This window comes from Patagioenas fasciata, chromosome 1, assembly GCF_037038585.1.
Source record: "Patagioenas fasciata isolate bPatFas1 chromosome 1, bPatFas1.hap1, whole genome shotgun sequence".
NCBI classification, from domain to species: Eukaryota; Metazoa; Chordata; class Aves; order Columbiformes; family Columbidae; genus Patagioenas; species Patagioenas fasciata.
Window position 1 is genome coordinate 203,824,146 of NC_092520.1, and position 15,666 is coordinate 203,839,811.

The 15,666-nt window shown below is 38.9% G+C and overlaps 1 protein-coding gene across 2 annotated transcripts in view; it reads right to left on the minus strand.

Annotated features, from left to right (window-relative positions):
* SEMA3C (semaphorin 3C) overlaps window positions 1-15,666 on the minus strand; it is a 125,484-nt gene that overhangs the window by 9,760 nt on the left and 100,058 nt on the right. For both annotated transcript variants that reach the window (XM_065837713.2, XM_071803485.1), the window contains exons 13-15: window positions 6,580-6,668; window positions 4,393-4,434; window positions 2,972-3,129 (exon numbers count right to left, since the gene is read on the minus strand). In XM_065837713.2, the coding sequence (XP_065693785.1) occupies window positions 2,972-3,129; window positions 4,393-4,434; window positions 6,580-6,668 (289 nt within the window). The remainder of the gene's footprint in view (window positions 1-2,971; window positions 3,130-4,392; window positions 4,435-6,579; window positions 6,669-15,666) is intronic.

A 15,666-nucleotide genomic window follows, 5' to 3' on the forward strand; every position in this document is an offset into this window, starting at 1 on the left:
TGAAAAATCACAATTCTGTAGCAAACTATCTAGAGAGGTTACTGGGATTGGGAATGCTGGTATTTCAGTGCTCCTCAGCTAGGAGGACATAGCTTACAGAATTCAGTGCATTTTTATTCTTACGATATATTGTTTTGTTTACTGAATATTCTATAAGTTAATTCAATATTTATCAAGTAGAACAAAAAAATATATTGGTGATAGACTGTTGCAAATAGATGGTCCTGCTATATGTATTCTGAACTATGGACTAATGACCCATGAGATCAGAAACCATAAAAAGCGCCTGGAGCTCCAGTACTGCTGAGTGAAGGGTGATGCCTCTGTGGCCGCATTATACCAGGTACTGCACAAACACTCAGAGACAGTGCTTATAATCCTGTGTCACTTGATCCTTCACTGCATTGTTTGAAAAGGAAACTTTTGAAAGGTGATGTTTCAAAGGAGTAATTTCTGACATTCCAAGTATAGTTTTGAAGTTTATCATCAAAAATGTTTCATGTAATGGCTTGGGATCTTAGCCTTTGTGAACTATTTGTATGAGTCAAAGGAAACAATGAAGAATTTCTTGGTGAATTTCAGGATTCCTCTGCTATCATGTGCTGTTCCATATTGTTACAAATGGCACACTGCTTGCATTAGGCAGTTCTGAGAACGTAAACTTACAGTTTGATATTTATTAAAAAAAAAAAAAGGTTGAGAAGCTAGTGTTTAGAAAATAAAGATAATACTGTCAGGTGTTTTGAGGGAAAACAATGTTGGATGGGGAACTGCAATAATCCACGGGAGATAGAAGTGTTAAATGAAGCACATAAGTGAATGTGTCCAGCAGATACTACTGTCTAGACTATGGGATTTGGCTCCAGTTACCAATGTTTTCTCCTTCTTAATCTCTCCTTAGATAAAGGGACAACTCATTTCCTTCACATATGAAAAACAGATTTGTTTTCCATACAGTATTAGGTGTTTATTTTGGTTTGATATAAAAAAGCAAATTGCAAACAAAATGTCAGCATGAAAGCAAGCCCCAGTGGAAATAATCCTGGGTGTATAGAACTGAGATGGCAAGGAATCCACTGGAAACTGCACAGACTAGGTGTACCTGACTGCTCATTATATCTTTCCACTACTATGTTGGTGTAGGAGTTAGGTGGCCTGAGACTTGGGGATTTTTCTTTTCTTTCCTCCCCCATCTTCTGACCTTTGTTCCATAGTAGAAAACAATCATTTTGCAGACTGGAGGCTGAACATACTGAGTGAAAGCAGTAAAAACCCCAGGTACTTTACCAATGGCTACACGGCCAGGTTGAGCTTTACCTTTTCATCTGAAATAAGGAATGAATTGAGAAAACTTTGCAACAATGAAAATAATTGTCTTTCTCAGCCTGGAGGAGACCTCATTGTGGTTACAGCTTCCTCAAAAGGGGAGAAGAAAGGGCAGGCACTGAACTCTTCTCTTTCGTGACCAAAGACAGAACCTGAGGGAATGTCAGGAAGATGTGCCAGGGGAGGTTTAGGTTGGACATTAGGAAAAGGTTCTTCCCCCAGAGGGTGCTGGAGCACTGGAACAGGCTCCCCAGGGAGGTGTCATGGCCACAAGCCTGACAGTGTTCAAGAAGAGACTGGACAACACCTTCAGACACGTGATAGGAACTGTGGGGTTGTCATATGCAGGGACTCGATGATCCTTGTGGGTCCCCTTCAACTCAGGACATTTTATGGTTCTATGATTCATCCCAGGGGGTGACATTGCCATCAGCTGGCTGGGGCACTGGAGCAGAGCCAAGCTTTGCCTGTTTCTGTCTGTGACCTCCCTCTGCACAGGTAAAGGAGTGAAGCCCATTAACTACATCTGGTCTTCTGCATCTGCAGCTCAGGTGCAGGCAGTGAGCAGAGTGGTGCACAGTGGGTAAAGCTCTGGCATCCATCTGAAAGGTTTGTCTCCTCTGCAGTGATACCTCATCATGTATTCTGTAGCTTTGTTTGTATATGAAATGAAATCTTAGTAATACAAGAACTCACTACAGCCTCCTGCTATTAAATATTTCCCTTGGGAGGAGGAAAGAGGCTCCTGTTTTGCATAAGAATTATGAAATGGACTATTAGCTACATTGTAAATTAAAGAGAAATTGCTTTCCCTGTCTGCTTTAATAAATCTCATGTCAAAAACTCCAAATCTGCAGGCATTACATGGAAATCACATTTACCTAAAATTTCCCTGGAAATAATTCTTCCCACTTAGGAGCAAATGAGGAACAAAAAGAACAAATGACTTTATTCCTCAGACAGCCTGAGAGATATTTTGCTGCATTTAGGGTTATCAAAATTACATCCAGAGTGACCAACTGAATTCAAACAAAGGGAACAAATGTTTCATGGATTTTGTGTGCCTGAGATGGAAGTATTAATATTTATGATTAAGAATGTGGTTTGTTTTTTTTCTTTTTTTTTTCAGTCCACTACTTTAAATATGAAAAGATAAGTTCTTTATCATATGTTTGCCAGGCTCTTCTCAGTGACAAACAATGATAAGACAAGGGGTAGTGGGTACAAACTGGAATATAGGAGCTTCCACTTAAATATGAGAAGAAACTTCTTCACAGTGAGGGTGATAGAACACTGGAACAGGCTGCCCAGAGAGGTTGTGGAGTCTCCTCTGGAGACATTCAAAACCCGCCTGGACACCTTCCTGTGTAACCTCATCTACGTATTCCTGCTCCGGCAGGGGGATTGGCCTAGATGATCTCTTGAGGTCCTTTCCAATCCCTAACGTTCTGTGAGTCTGTGATTCTTGCAGGACACGATCCTAGGTGGTGAACGATTCCAAGCACAATAGCTACAGAGGTTATTGTCTGTACATGCTCCTGAAAGGAATAACATCCCACTTTTCCATCACCTTACAACACCGCAGGCTACAGAGCAGAACAAAAGCCTCCTTTCCTTGCAGACTTGGCTACTGAACACTGCTCACCTCTTCCCTGTGGGGTAGAACCTGGAGCAGGAGTTGCCATCCCAGGCGCAGTAGGGATCGCGGGCCAGGCAGCAGTCGGCACAGGCGCTCCCGTAGATGTGGCAGCGATGCAGGGACACCTGGGTGACCCCTTCGTCCGAGCTCACATACAACTGTTGCTGCAAAAGGGAATGGAAAGATTTATTTCAGATGTGGAGGAGCTTCACCCAAGACTTGGTTAACGCACCTAAAAAACTTTCAATTAATTTTGGAATTAGCTCAAAACCAAGAGGGGAGCCACTAATATATATAAAGCCAAGATAAACAGAAATCTCCCATGTGAACGGGCCTATAATATTTCCTCCTTCCTGTTAGAAAACACTTAGAAACACTGGGGAAATGTTAATGTTTTTTGGACATTGAGTATCATTGTTCTGTTCTGGGGCAGACAGGCTGAGTTAATATTGCTCAGATTGGAGAACTTGGTTCTTATTCAGTGAGGATTATTGGCTCAAGCCTTTGAACTAAGTATTTTCTCTGCATATAGTCACTTTAATAAATATTATGCAGAGTTCCTAGTTGGATTTTCCAGTGCACAGATTTCAAAGACATAAAACCTAGAGATTATGCTGAGGCTTAGAGCCAGATTCTGATAGCCTTATATACCTGGAAAAATAAGGACTTTTATAAGAAAGGAAAGCTTTTGCCAAAGAAGTTCAAAGTGACTGGGTCATCACCAAAATCTAGACCAAAATGATTGTTCTACTCAGAAACAATTAATCCATTTTTTAAAAAGTATAAATTAATATTGAACAAAACCCCTGAAGCTCTCCCTGTCTTTTTGTCATAAAACTAAAAAATTACACTGAATTCAATTAAGTGAATAATATTTACTTGTTAGTAGTTATGAAAAATATTGAGCAACTTGTTGCTTGCAAAATCATGGAATACATATTTTTAGTTTGCGTGTTCAAAATTTCAGCAGAAACCCTCTCAGCTGTTTTCATCATTCTTATTGCCATTGTTTATTACTAATAAACAAACATGTACAATTGCACCATGGACCCGACAGCCCCAAGACTGCCTTTTTGCATTGACCAGACTTCCAAGGGAAAATTTCTTTTTAGAACTTATAGGAAGAAAAGAAGAGCAAATTTCCTCTTTTAGTACCATTTTTTCCTTAATTGTCAAACAAAACAACAAAAAAGATGACACTGTCAGTGAATTAGACATGATACGTAATGAATATAAATTGTTTTATCTTAGTGGCTCTGGGGCATATTAAACAGCTAAGGGAAACTTCAGCCAAGTTTCTCCATATTCATCATGGAAAACCTCCTGTCTATATTTAGTATGCTGCACAAAAAAATGTATTCTAACATTTTTAAATCAATTTATATCTCAGTTAATAAGAACTAAGTAAGCACTCCAATTTTCTTTACCTTTTTAGATGAAATCTTCATTGTTGTTATAGGAGAGTTACTCTGAAAGACAAAATTCCAAACCACATTTATAAGGCCTCTCTTGTTAATACTGTTCTAATATTAAAATTAAAAATAAAATTAAATGTAAGTCATATCTAAGAACACTATAACTTTGCATACCTTGGAAAGGTGTCACTCACTCCTACTAATTTTTTGTTATTTTCAGAACTAAACAAACCAAGGAATGTCTCAATAAATATATTGGTTAAACACAACTGCATTATTATTACTCATGTGTATCAACAAGTTCTTTTACATTTCTAATTAACCTGCATCTGTGTTACCTCAGCAATACAGGAGTAGCATGTTTTGAAACCATTACTCTCACTTTGTAATAAAAAGCAATGATCCTTGACAATGATGACAAAGAAAAATCACACAATAGCTCATGCATATGTACCAAATGACCCAGATAAGAATGTCGTATTTCCCCTATACATTATCTACAGTGCATACAGTTTGGTTATCATCCAACATATACTTCCAGATTATCAGTGTCTAGAATATTAAACATGGCATGTGCATTATTGAACATTACATTCCCAGAGACCGTATACTACTGTGTGTCATCACCGTAGTCTATCATTGCCTGTGTCCAAACCAAATGTTAAAGAGCTGGAAAAGGAATTATCGCATTCATTGCCTTAAGAAAGTGAAGCAATTCGTTGTTCTCAACCAAACAAATGATAAAATTGATGGTAATAAAAATGTTCAGCACTTCTTTAAGATTTAGTATTTGCTCAATCACAAAGGAAAGCCATAACGCTGGGCCAGGATTAACTGCAGTGGACTACAAGCAGAGCAGGGAGGCCAGGACTAGAAAATCTGGCTGCGAACTATGTGAACTGGCAAAAGTTTGAAGGAGTTTAGAGTTGCTGTAGTATCTAATGAGCTGTCTGGAGATTAAAGGTCAAATGCAACATTGGATCTGATGCCACATTCTCCTTTCCTTGCTTGTACTCTGGAAAGGAATCAGTGCTTTGCTTACTCTTGATATTTACTTGCACACAGCCAATGATCTCATCCCTTCTTCTTGGAGAGACTCGCAAAATACTGCTGTGCTGCCCACACAGGTTGCAATGGCAGAGGTTACTGTATTGTGATTTTTAGGGTACAGGACAAAAAGTCTGTGCACAGAGGTCAAAAGACAAAGTTTAAGGTCAGGATTGCTCTCAGCCCACCTATCTACTTGCTCTTTTAATTTACCTTTCAGTAGATGGAATTAGTAACAGTTAGATGAAGGCTACTCTTTGGGTAATATCACTCACATGTATCTTTTTTAAAGGGAGGTCTTCAACAAAGGTGTAGAAAGACTAATTATGCCTTTATGAGGGTTAACACAGAGTATATTCTTTTTCTTAAAGGAAATTTTTAAAGCTGTCTGTCTAGATAAAGAAACTTTAAAATTTCATTTTGTATCCTCTTAATGAAACAGAAAAGCCTATAACAAAATCCTTCACTAAGTTTATAGATGCATACTACCATTTGCCCCAAGACTACCTGCTTTAAAGAATAGCCCATTCAAAAATTTGAAAGGGATTTTCAGCATGAGGGTGAACGCTTTCTTTAGGTTGTTAGAAGCTGCTACATGCCAGAGTGATTGACAGAGGTTATTCCCTTATTTCTGCCTGTAGATGTTTGTATTTCTTTTCAGCTTATGTTGTGTTAAGCCTGTAGCTTTCTTGACTCCAGAGGCATGTGGCTTTGAAGAACTGGAGTTAAGTGAAAACACCAGTTTGCTTCCACTGTGCAGCTCAGAATCAGGAAGATTATCAGATAAGCAAAGTAATACAAAAATCTTAGATTCCATCTGTAAATAGCGACAGTCTCAATACATGATGCCAATGATAAAAGTTGCCTTCTGGCAGCCACTATAACATGACCTTGTAAAAATCAAAATCCTTCTAGTCAGTATAACAATATAAAAAATAAGCAACTTAAATATAGGAGAAAAAAAACCCTTAAGCTAACTACAGTCTTCATAAGAGTGACATTTATCTTCCTCTTTGGGTGGGTATCAAGCTGACAGTATGCACATTTACTTGATCTTTTATCAAGTCAGAGTTGCCCTTGCCAAAGTCTCTTAGAACAAAGTGTTTGTGTGAACACACACACTGGAAGAGTAAAAGTAGGAGCAAGCCAAACCTGAAAAACCTCCAGCTCTTCTAAAATGAGTTCTCCACTTGCAGAGAAGTTGGTGGGTAGAACAACAACTTTTTGTATGGTTCCTTGATCTGGAAAAGATGAGAAAAAGTGAGACCATGTGGCAGAGAGAAAGAAAGAAAAAAAGAGATGCACCATTAGCAATTATGAAAAAAACAAACCACCAAAGCAAGCTCTGTGACATAGAGAAAGATATTAAAAGATGTTCAGTAATTTTTAAGGTGTGGTGTAAGAAAAAACCATGAGATGATTCCTTCCCAAGTCACAGACTGTTGATAACTTGTATGTGACTCTATATAGTATTATTCTTATGTGTGAATATGAAGAAGTCATGGTAAGATTGGAGTTAATACCATTACTGTGTACCATTCTACCCAAAAAGATCAAACAAAATCAGTATCTTCTGTACTAATTGCTGTACAGGTACAAAGACAGAGACAGTATCTGTCCTAATGATCTCAAAGTAAAAACACAGCGATATCAACAGATGAAACATAGCTGCCACAGAATTTAATATATATTGATATTGATTAATAAAACATAACAATAACTGATGACATGAAAAGGTAAATCTTCTAAAGAATAACTCCATCTGCACCTAAGCAAAAGCAAAATGAAGTAAAATGAAAGTTGGGGTGTTGTTTTTTTCATTGCTTGTTTGTTTTTTTCAGGAGAGTCAATAATCAAGTCTGTTATATTTGGTTCACAAGGAAAAAGAAAAAGCAAGGTGAAGATACTGTAGCTACTTTATCATGGCTGCCTTCTCAAAATGCAGTTCCAAGCCTCCCAAATCCATGCAGGTCAAAGGAATAAGAAGTAAGAAGAAAGGGGCAACGGCAGTGTTTTTGCGGGGTAGATGTGATCAGGGAGACTAAAGAGATATTTGTGATTAGTTTACCAAATGTGTTATGCAGAAAGAATATCTGCCCAGGAGGGACCTGTCTATGAAGGCTCTTAAAGGCTGAGACAGCCACTGAAGTACCTCTGATTTGGCAGAAAATGCAGAATGTGGGAGAATCACAAGGATAGGCACTGAGTATTTTTACTTGGAAAAACCACAGCACATAAAGTTCTTCTTGCCTGAAAGGTCTGGAAATCAGTCTGAGTAGAATTAATTTATTTGCTCAGTATTGATTCTGAGGAATGACACCACATGGTATAGATTCTGTTTGGCCTTCAAAAGTTTTATAAGCAATACAGACTTGTGCAGATAGTAAAACATTAGTACAGTATAATATAGGTAAGTATTCCATGTATTTTTAGGAATTTGTGACCAAGGAAAGGAAATCTCAGCTTCCTGTTTGGCAATTCATGATGTAGACAATGTAAACTGAAAAAGGGCCATTTTGCTTTTAAGGTCAGTGACTAAATACCATAGCTGGAACTGCAGGGCAAGTTGGTTACAGTAAATAATTTACACCTTCTTATTTCCCTAGAGGAAGCCAGCAAATAATAATATATTTTACTTAAAAAACAAACAAACAAAAAATAAACAAACAAAAAAAATCAGGTTTAAAGCCAGAATATTGATATGTAATGACCTGACCACACACAGAGAGCACATTGTATTATTTTATAATTAAAAAAAAAAAAAAAAGGAAAAGAGAAACTGAAAGCTGACAAGACTCAAAAATGTGTAGCTGTCAATTGTACCTGCTCAGGGCACATTAGGCATGAATTTTACATGAGAATTTCCTATGGAGAACATTCATTCTCATTATACAATGGCATGATAAACCAGTTCCTTCCGAAGAAACTTTACTGAAACTAAATCTTGTGATAGCACAGCTGTGGTCTAGACTGGGTGCCAGTATTAGCAAAGCTATGAGAACCTGAGAGAGATTTACTAACTGCCAGGACCCACTGAAGCTTTAAACTGCTGCAGATGCATCCCTCTGTGGAGCTAAGGAGAAGCATGTGTGTGTGTGTATTTCTGCTTCTGCTAAAGGGAATAACCCATGCACAAATGTACACAGCTTAAGCCCAGTCTAACTCTGCCTCTTCGCATCCTTTAATCAATGTCCTCTTTCTAAAGTTAAACTGTGCCATACAAAATACTGCATCAGGAGTTCAGGAAGGAGTTGCAGCCTTTTGTGGGTTTTGTTTTTGTTTCTCAACTGCCTGCAAAATGTCAACTACCTGTAACCCTGATATACAGGGCACTAAGCATGTTGACAGTGACCTTACCTGCAAAGGAATGTGAGCTTGCTGAGCCTCTGAAGAACCGGTTTATTTCAATGATCCATTAGCACATGCCCCACATTTAAAATTCCTAAGTAGTCTTTAGTCTTCAAACATTGCCCCAAACTGAAATCAGAACCTGAGGGGAGATTTTATCCTGGGCATTGGCACAGAAAATACTGATAATGCCTGACGCCAAGTCCTTGTGTCCTAATAACCTTTCTTATTTGAAAACTAGGTCCCTATCTACCTTTTTGTCACACCCCAGTAAAATACACAGAGTTAAGGACTGTTTACCTTGTATTAATTCCCTTTGACTCAATATTTTACCATTCACTTTGATTCAGTATCGTACCATGAGGGACAGATCATCGCAGAAAAGAATGTTCCATTGTTTTAAAGGAATTAGTAAACTTAATACAACATTTAAAACAGATATTCATATTAAGAAAAGTAGGCAATAAAAAGCTATTCATTAAACGAAACCACTTAGAGGAAGGAATTCCAATAGTCTGTGTGTATATATATATATATATATGCATATATATACATCCAACAATACATGGCTTGTAGGCTATAGCCCTCCACCCCTTCTACAGTTTTTCTGCTCTTTCTCAGCCTGTGCCTTAAAGGAAAGGAAATATTTGTGCCCAGAGAACACTTCTTATTCCTTTCTCAGTATTACTGATGTCTCCACTATAAGCATCGTAGCTGACAAATCAAGTCACCTATACGTGTTCTGTCAGAAAGCTTCTGCTACATCTCAGTTTTGCTTATTTCCTTTAATGGCAAAGCAACAAACTAAATTCCCTGAGTCAGAAGGAAGGTTGGAAAGGATGCAGCACTGTGCACTGCAGGAGATATTTCCAAAGTAGCAGTGCCTGAGCTGTTTCCCAGTGTATTTCACAACAGATAATTTTTTGTGTTGTGAGCCAGGCATAAAAGATCACCAATCAAGTATAAGTGTTTTTTTTTTTTTTTTTCCCACATTTAGATCAACATATGAATTTATAAGCTAATTCTGTAAAAAAACATAGACGTGAACAGGACGGTTTCCTTCTCTGTTTTCTTGTTAATTCTAGAAATACACTTGAAAACAGTTCTACATTGTTATGATATCACAGAGTCGTGAAAAAAGCTATTGTGCCTCCAGAATATCAAACCACCTTTAGAACATACGAAGTGAAGAAGCAGATCTATGCTTACCACTTCCTGACTTTTCACTGGGAGCTGTTTGCAGCCTCGCATCAGCCCAGCAGCCCGTGAATCAAGGGCAGATGGACAAAGGAGAAGGAATCTCCCTTAAGATGACTGCAACAGGACAAGGGCCTCTCATAGTGACTGCTTTTTCTGTTTCAAACCTGCTTGGGCAACTCTAGGTCTCCCAGCTTGACATGGAAGACAATGTTACTGAGATCATGTTCCCTCTGAGAGGACGGAGAAAGAGGGAACAGCAAGGGAGGAAAATGATAACATCCTGCTGGCTAAAACATGGTGTAGAGTATGGAGAGTGAGAAATAGAGAAGACGGAAATCCAATAAATGGTCCAAGGAAGTAAGGAGAGATGAATAAATACTATTACTGCTAATAATAATAAAATGAAAAAGTAAAAAGCCAACCAAACAAAAAGCTTTCTTGGAATGCAGGGTATGATTCTGGATCCATATTAGTCAACTAAGCTTCACGGATGCCTGATTATGCTAATTCCAGGTCTTACTGACCATGGGCGATGGAAAAGGCAAATCTTAATGAACAGCAATGAAAAATACACAGGTCTTTGGCTGGAATCTATATTCCAGAAGCTGAATCTGCATGTGTGGTTCTAAATCTCGTTCTCTGAATTTTTACTATATTTTCTTTCCCCAGCCTTAAGTGAACACTCCAGTGATCGGCATTGTGAGCCTCAGAGAGAGTCAAGGTCCATACACCCCTGAGCCACATCACGCACAGAAATTGAACAAAAATAAAACCCCTGAGTTTCCACATCATTTAAAAATGACTTCAATGGAGACTAACTGGTACCCTGGCAGGAGTTTCACATAGAAGACTCCTGCAGTAATCCTCTATCCCTGATATGTCAGACACTGCTGGAAACCCTCCGAAAACTTTTATCCATGTTGTACCTGTCAGCCTAATGGTAGTTTAATTATTTTTGGTCTCTAATCTGAGTTGAATATGATGCAAACAATTAACATTATGATACAAAAAGACAGCAAAGAGTTTGAACCAAGCTTAAAATATCTCTGTTCGAGAAAATATTGAGTTTCAACAGAACACGTGAGATAGTGGCAGGTTAGCAGTTGAGGCTGAGAGCCAGGTCCCCATACTTTCTGATGTCTTCAGGTGTCTGCTGTAAGCCAGGGCTCCTAGTACAGTCACCTAATCTCTCTGTGCTTTAGTTATCTACCAAATGGGTGTAACTATTTTCTAGCTCACAGAATTGCTGTGAAACCTTGTGAAGTCATTTCAAGCTGCATCAAAGAACAGAAAGATGGGTACAAATGTCTAATGACCTCATACTTGAGAGCAGAACTTTCACGTAGGCCCTGCTTAGTCAGTCTTCCGGGACACACTGTGATCTTGTTCAAACAAAAACTGAACATGGAAAATGAAACAGGTGGAGGAATACCCTCTCAGCCCACATCTCTTCTTAAAAGGCTGTGAAAAAGCTTTGGATGAGTTGGTCAACAAAGGCTTTGAATGACGCAGGCAGTGTGACCAAGAGGAAGAAGGAAACCCTGTCTGCCGCCTGTTGTGCCACTGTTGTGCAACATCATCTTCCCAAGCTCAGAGACACGAAGCTGCAGCCAGTGAGTCTGTGGGAGGCAAGTTTGCTCGTCTGACCAGTTTATCTCTCTCCGTTAGAATCTGTAGCTCATTACATTATTTCGGCTGTCGTGTTACTGGAGGCTACTATTGTCAGCAAGGTTTAGTTTTCCAAAAAGGCAGATATCATGTAACACCATGAAAATGAGTATTACAACCTCAGCTCTGAAGGCACTTACTGCATCCAGACTTCAAAAACAAGCGTTGCATCAGAGAAGAACAGAAAATAAAAAACATCGATGAACCTCATGCCACATCAGATGCATGTGGCCCACATTAATCATCTGAATAAGCAACACTGAAATCTGAAGTGTCTTTTCATGACAGGAACTTAGATCTCTTTACACAAAAATATATCCTATCTTGATAGCAAGGAGCTGAAAAAAATCCTATTGGTGCCTGTGGCTGTTTAATGTACCCAAGTTTGACCCAGACATTTAAATATTTTCATAACACCAAGAGCAATAAAAAATCCCATGCATAATCTTTCAGTTGTGCAATCTGCGTGTACTTTGACCAAAGGCTTTCGTACTGCAAGCAGTAGGTGGCATGCTTAAAAAATAAATATTAATCTCAGGAAAATGTTCTCATGCTGTTTTACTGCTGTTCTTAAAACTCAGATGGAAAACAACCTACCAAAGGATAAATGGAAAATGTCGAAAGATTGGGTTCTTTAGATATAACTGAAATGAGTAAAGTAATTACAGTAAAATTCCAGGGTGAATCAAAAACTTCAGGACTGAGTCCCAGCCTACCACAGAAATGGGATAAGCGAAGCAGAACTCTAACCCCAAATTCCCTAACTGCTTATGTTATTACTCATTGCACAGGGAAAAGGTATTATCAGCACCGCCCTTGTCAAATATGCAGATGAATGATTACATTATATGCAAGTAAGTTGTCCCTTGGGTTTCTGTTTGGGAAGATGAGGTGTACAGCACCCTTCTCTTGTAGTACTGCTCTTTATTAATAAAGACTTGCTCCTTACTCTAAATCAACTCATTTCAGTGTGGTGAAGAGATCCCTTTGGGCGGACTTAACAAAACCAGCAAGTTTTGTGAAGTGCTTTAGGAGTATTCAGGTTGAAAAGCATAGAGAAAATAGAAGATGGTTATCATTTGAAAAGTGGGTGGAATGCTGCAAGAACAATGTCTGTCCCTGGAACTTATTTTGTTAGCAATGCAGGCAGGCAAGGAAGAAAAGCAACATATTAACTCTGGACATAGGTCAGCCTCTGTGAGCAGCTGAGCACTTTTATTACAGGGTGTGAAGGAAACACTAAGTTTAGTTCACACTAATGTGAAAAAATTACACAGCTGCCTACACCCTCCCATGCCATGGTGACACGATGAAAACCACTGGGGTTCTTGGAGCTTTCTACTTCTGTTATTCTTCACTTGCATTCAGGAACTGAGGCTGAGGCTATAGAGGAGGAAGAGAGGCAAAGCTAAACATTTTCTGTGTTCTGCATCTGGCAAGACATAAAACACTTCAATTTCAAGCATGAGACAGGTCACTGACAGTGACAGACGTGGCTGGCAACATCTCAGTTCAGCAGCAGTAACTCATCATCCAAGCTGAGTGTAATTGTCACCAGGTGTCAAGTCCCATTGTCTCCGGCTGTGGGGCTCCAGGCTCCCAAGGAAATTATCACATGAAATTCTCCTATACAATGTGGTTTTTGCATTTGCTGGGATGAACTGACACAAAAGTAAATCCCCTCAGCATTCTTTTTGACAGTTAATATCTCTATCGAATCCTCTGGAGTCTCACAGAAAGCAGAGAATAAAGAAAACAAGTTTCTCCTCTCAGTGGCTGCAACTTGATCACTTTTATTTAAAAGGGCTGAGAAACGCAGTAACTTACATTGCACCAATTTCTTCTGAGGAAGATCTTGGAAGCTATTAATGTCCTGTGCCCTTCTCAGGGAGAACAATGCCTCCCCTCCAGCTAACTAGAAAGCAGACAATTATCCTTGTCTCCAGTGTAACACAGAAGATAAAGCAATGAATATAAAGTATCAAGAGCTGCAGTTTATGTATTTATACCATAATGGACCCTGTGCTGATACACAGAAGAGGATTAACAAAACATAAGAACAAGCTAAAGTATGTTAATATTTCTAACTAGTAACAGGTGTATGAGTGAGACAACACTGATAACCTAAAAAGCCAGGAGCTAATAAAATTATAAAATGAAAAGAACTGTATCTCTTGCAGAATTATGGAAATACTAAATATCAGTATTCTGCATTTTCATGCACATTTCAAATTTTCAGTACATTTCCAGTATTAACTATCACTGGTACATTAAGAATCCTATATTGGTTGGAAACTTTTCCACTAACCTTTAGTAGAATTTTCCTCCAATTAACATCAGATATTTAGAGAACATATTTGAAAACAATAGCTCTGCTATAAAACATTCATTTGAAAGATCTGTACTAGTCTACCAAGCTATTACTATGGCTAAACATAGAGATTTGGCGGGGAATAAAGTTAATAGAAAAGCAAACCTTCTCTTTTACTAGGAGTTCTTGTGGAGTCATGTAAGAGTAGTAGGGACAATATCTATTAATACTTCTTATATTTCTTCAACAGTGTACAAAGACTCTTCACTTTTATAGGAAAGGAGGAAAATGACCCTGGCGGGTCCCAAAGTCAAGAACTGTAGCTGCATTAAATAAAGTAAAAAGTAAACGTGGTTACATGTTAGAGAGGAGGGAAAAAGAACCCTCACTTCAAGAAGAAAGGCCTATCCTAATTAACTTTATTTGGGAGTTTTCAATGACTCTGCAAATAGAATTAGAAAGATGGTCAAGAACAACTTAAAAATCAGTTAGCAACTGCCAACCAAGAAAACAAAACCCCCAGAACAAAAATTGATGAAATTCCTAATGTAATTCATTAGCCTGAGATTCTCCTACTTTGTCTATGCCTCACAGTACACTAAGCATTCACAGTACAGTAGATGGTGACCTGGTAATTGACACAAGAATATGAACGAAGCATTTCTGTTTTCCCATTTCCTTTCATTGAACTGCAGAACCCTGTAGGCTGGAAGGTGGTCTGAGAACACATCTGGTCCAGTCTCCCGCTCAAAGCAGGTCCAACCAAAGCAGCTTGCCTGGGGCTGTGTCGGGCTGTGTTTTGAATCCTTTGAGTCTCTGAGGAAGAAGACTATTCTATGACTGTGTAAAGGAGAATTCACAACCTCTCTGGGCCCTTGCAATGTCCTACATTGCAACTCGTGTCCATTGCCTCTCACCCTGACACCAAGCACCTTGAGAAGACTACAGGTCTGTTTATTGCCATTAGCGAGTTGTACTGTCCCATTAAATAGGTGTGAGCAGCACTAAGCTTAGCATTCTCTGAATAAAGCCAGCTCTCCCAGCCTCTTCTCATACATCACACGCTACAGTCTCTCAGCTCATCTTGTTCCATTAGGTCAATGTTTTTGTTGTACTGCGGAGCCCACAAGTGGACATGGTACTCCTGACAGGACCTTAATACAGCGGAAGAATCCCCTCCAGCAGCCTGCTGGCTGGATATACTTCTGCTAAGACAGCACAGCATGCAGCTTGTCTTCTTAGGCACAAGGACACCCTGCTGATTTTGATAGCTGGGGAGGTTTTTCTGAAATAAGTGAAGAGAGTTCCTTTTAATCTTGCCCTTATAGAAGCCTGAGATTCTTGACAGAATTTTCAGCACCAGCTTCCTAGATCTATTATAACAGGATGGTTATTCCGAGCCCCATGTGAGTTTGCTGGCAGACACGGTTATTGTACAAGCAGAAAACAACCAAGACCCCAATAATATGTGAAACATATAAGCAATGCAATCCATTTCAATAATTATTTTCTGATGTTCAGAGACATATTTGTTCTCCTGGAGTTTTTTTCCTTTGTTCTACTTGAAACCATCTGTAGTAAAAAAAGATTAGCCTTTGTGCCTATCAACCTATAATGCCCTGTTGACCCAGTGGGAGTTTCAGATGTGAATGCATTCTAGGGTATAGCCAGAGCATGACTCTGCTTGTTTGCTTCCATCAGAGGAGTGTGAT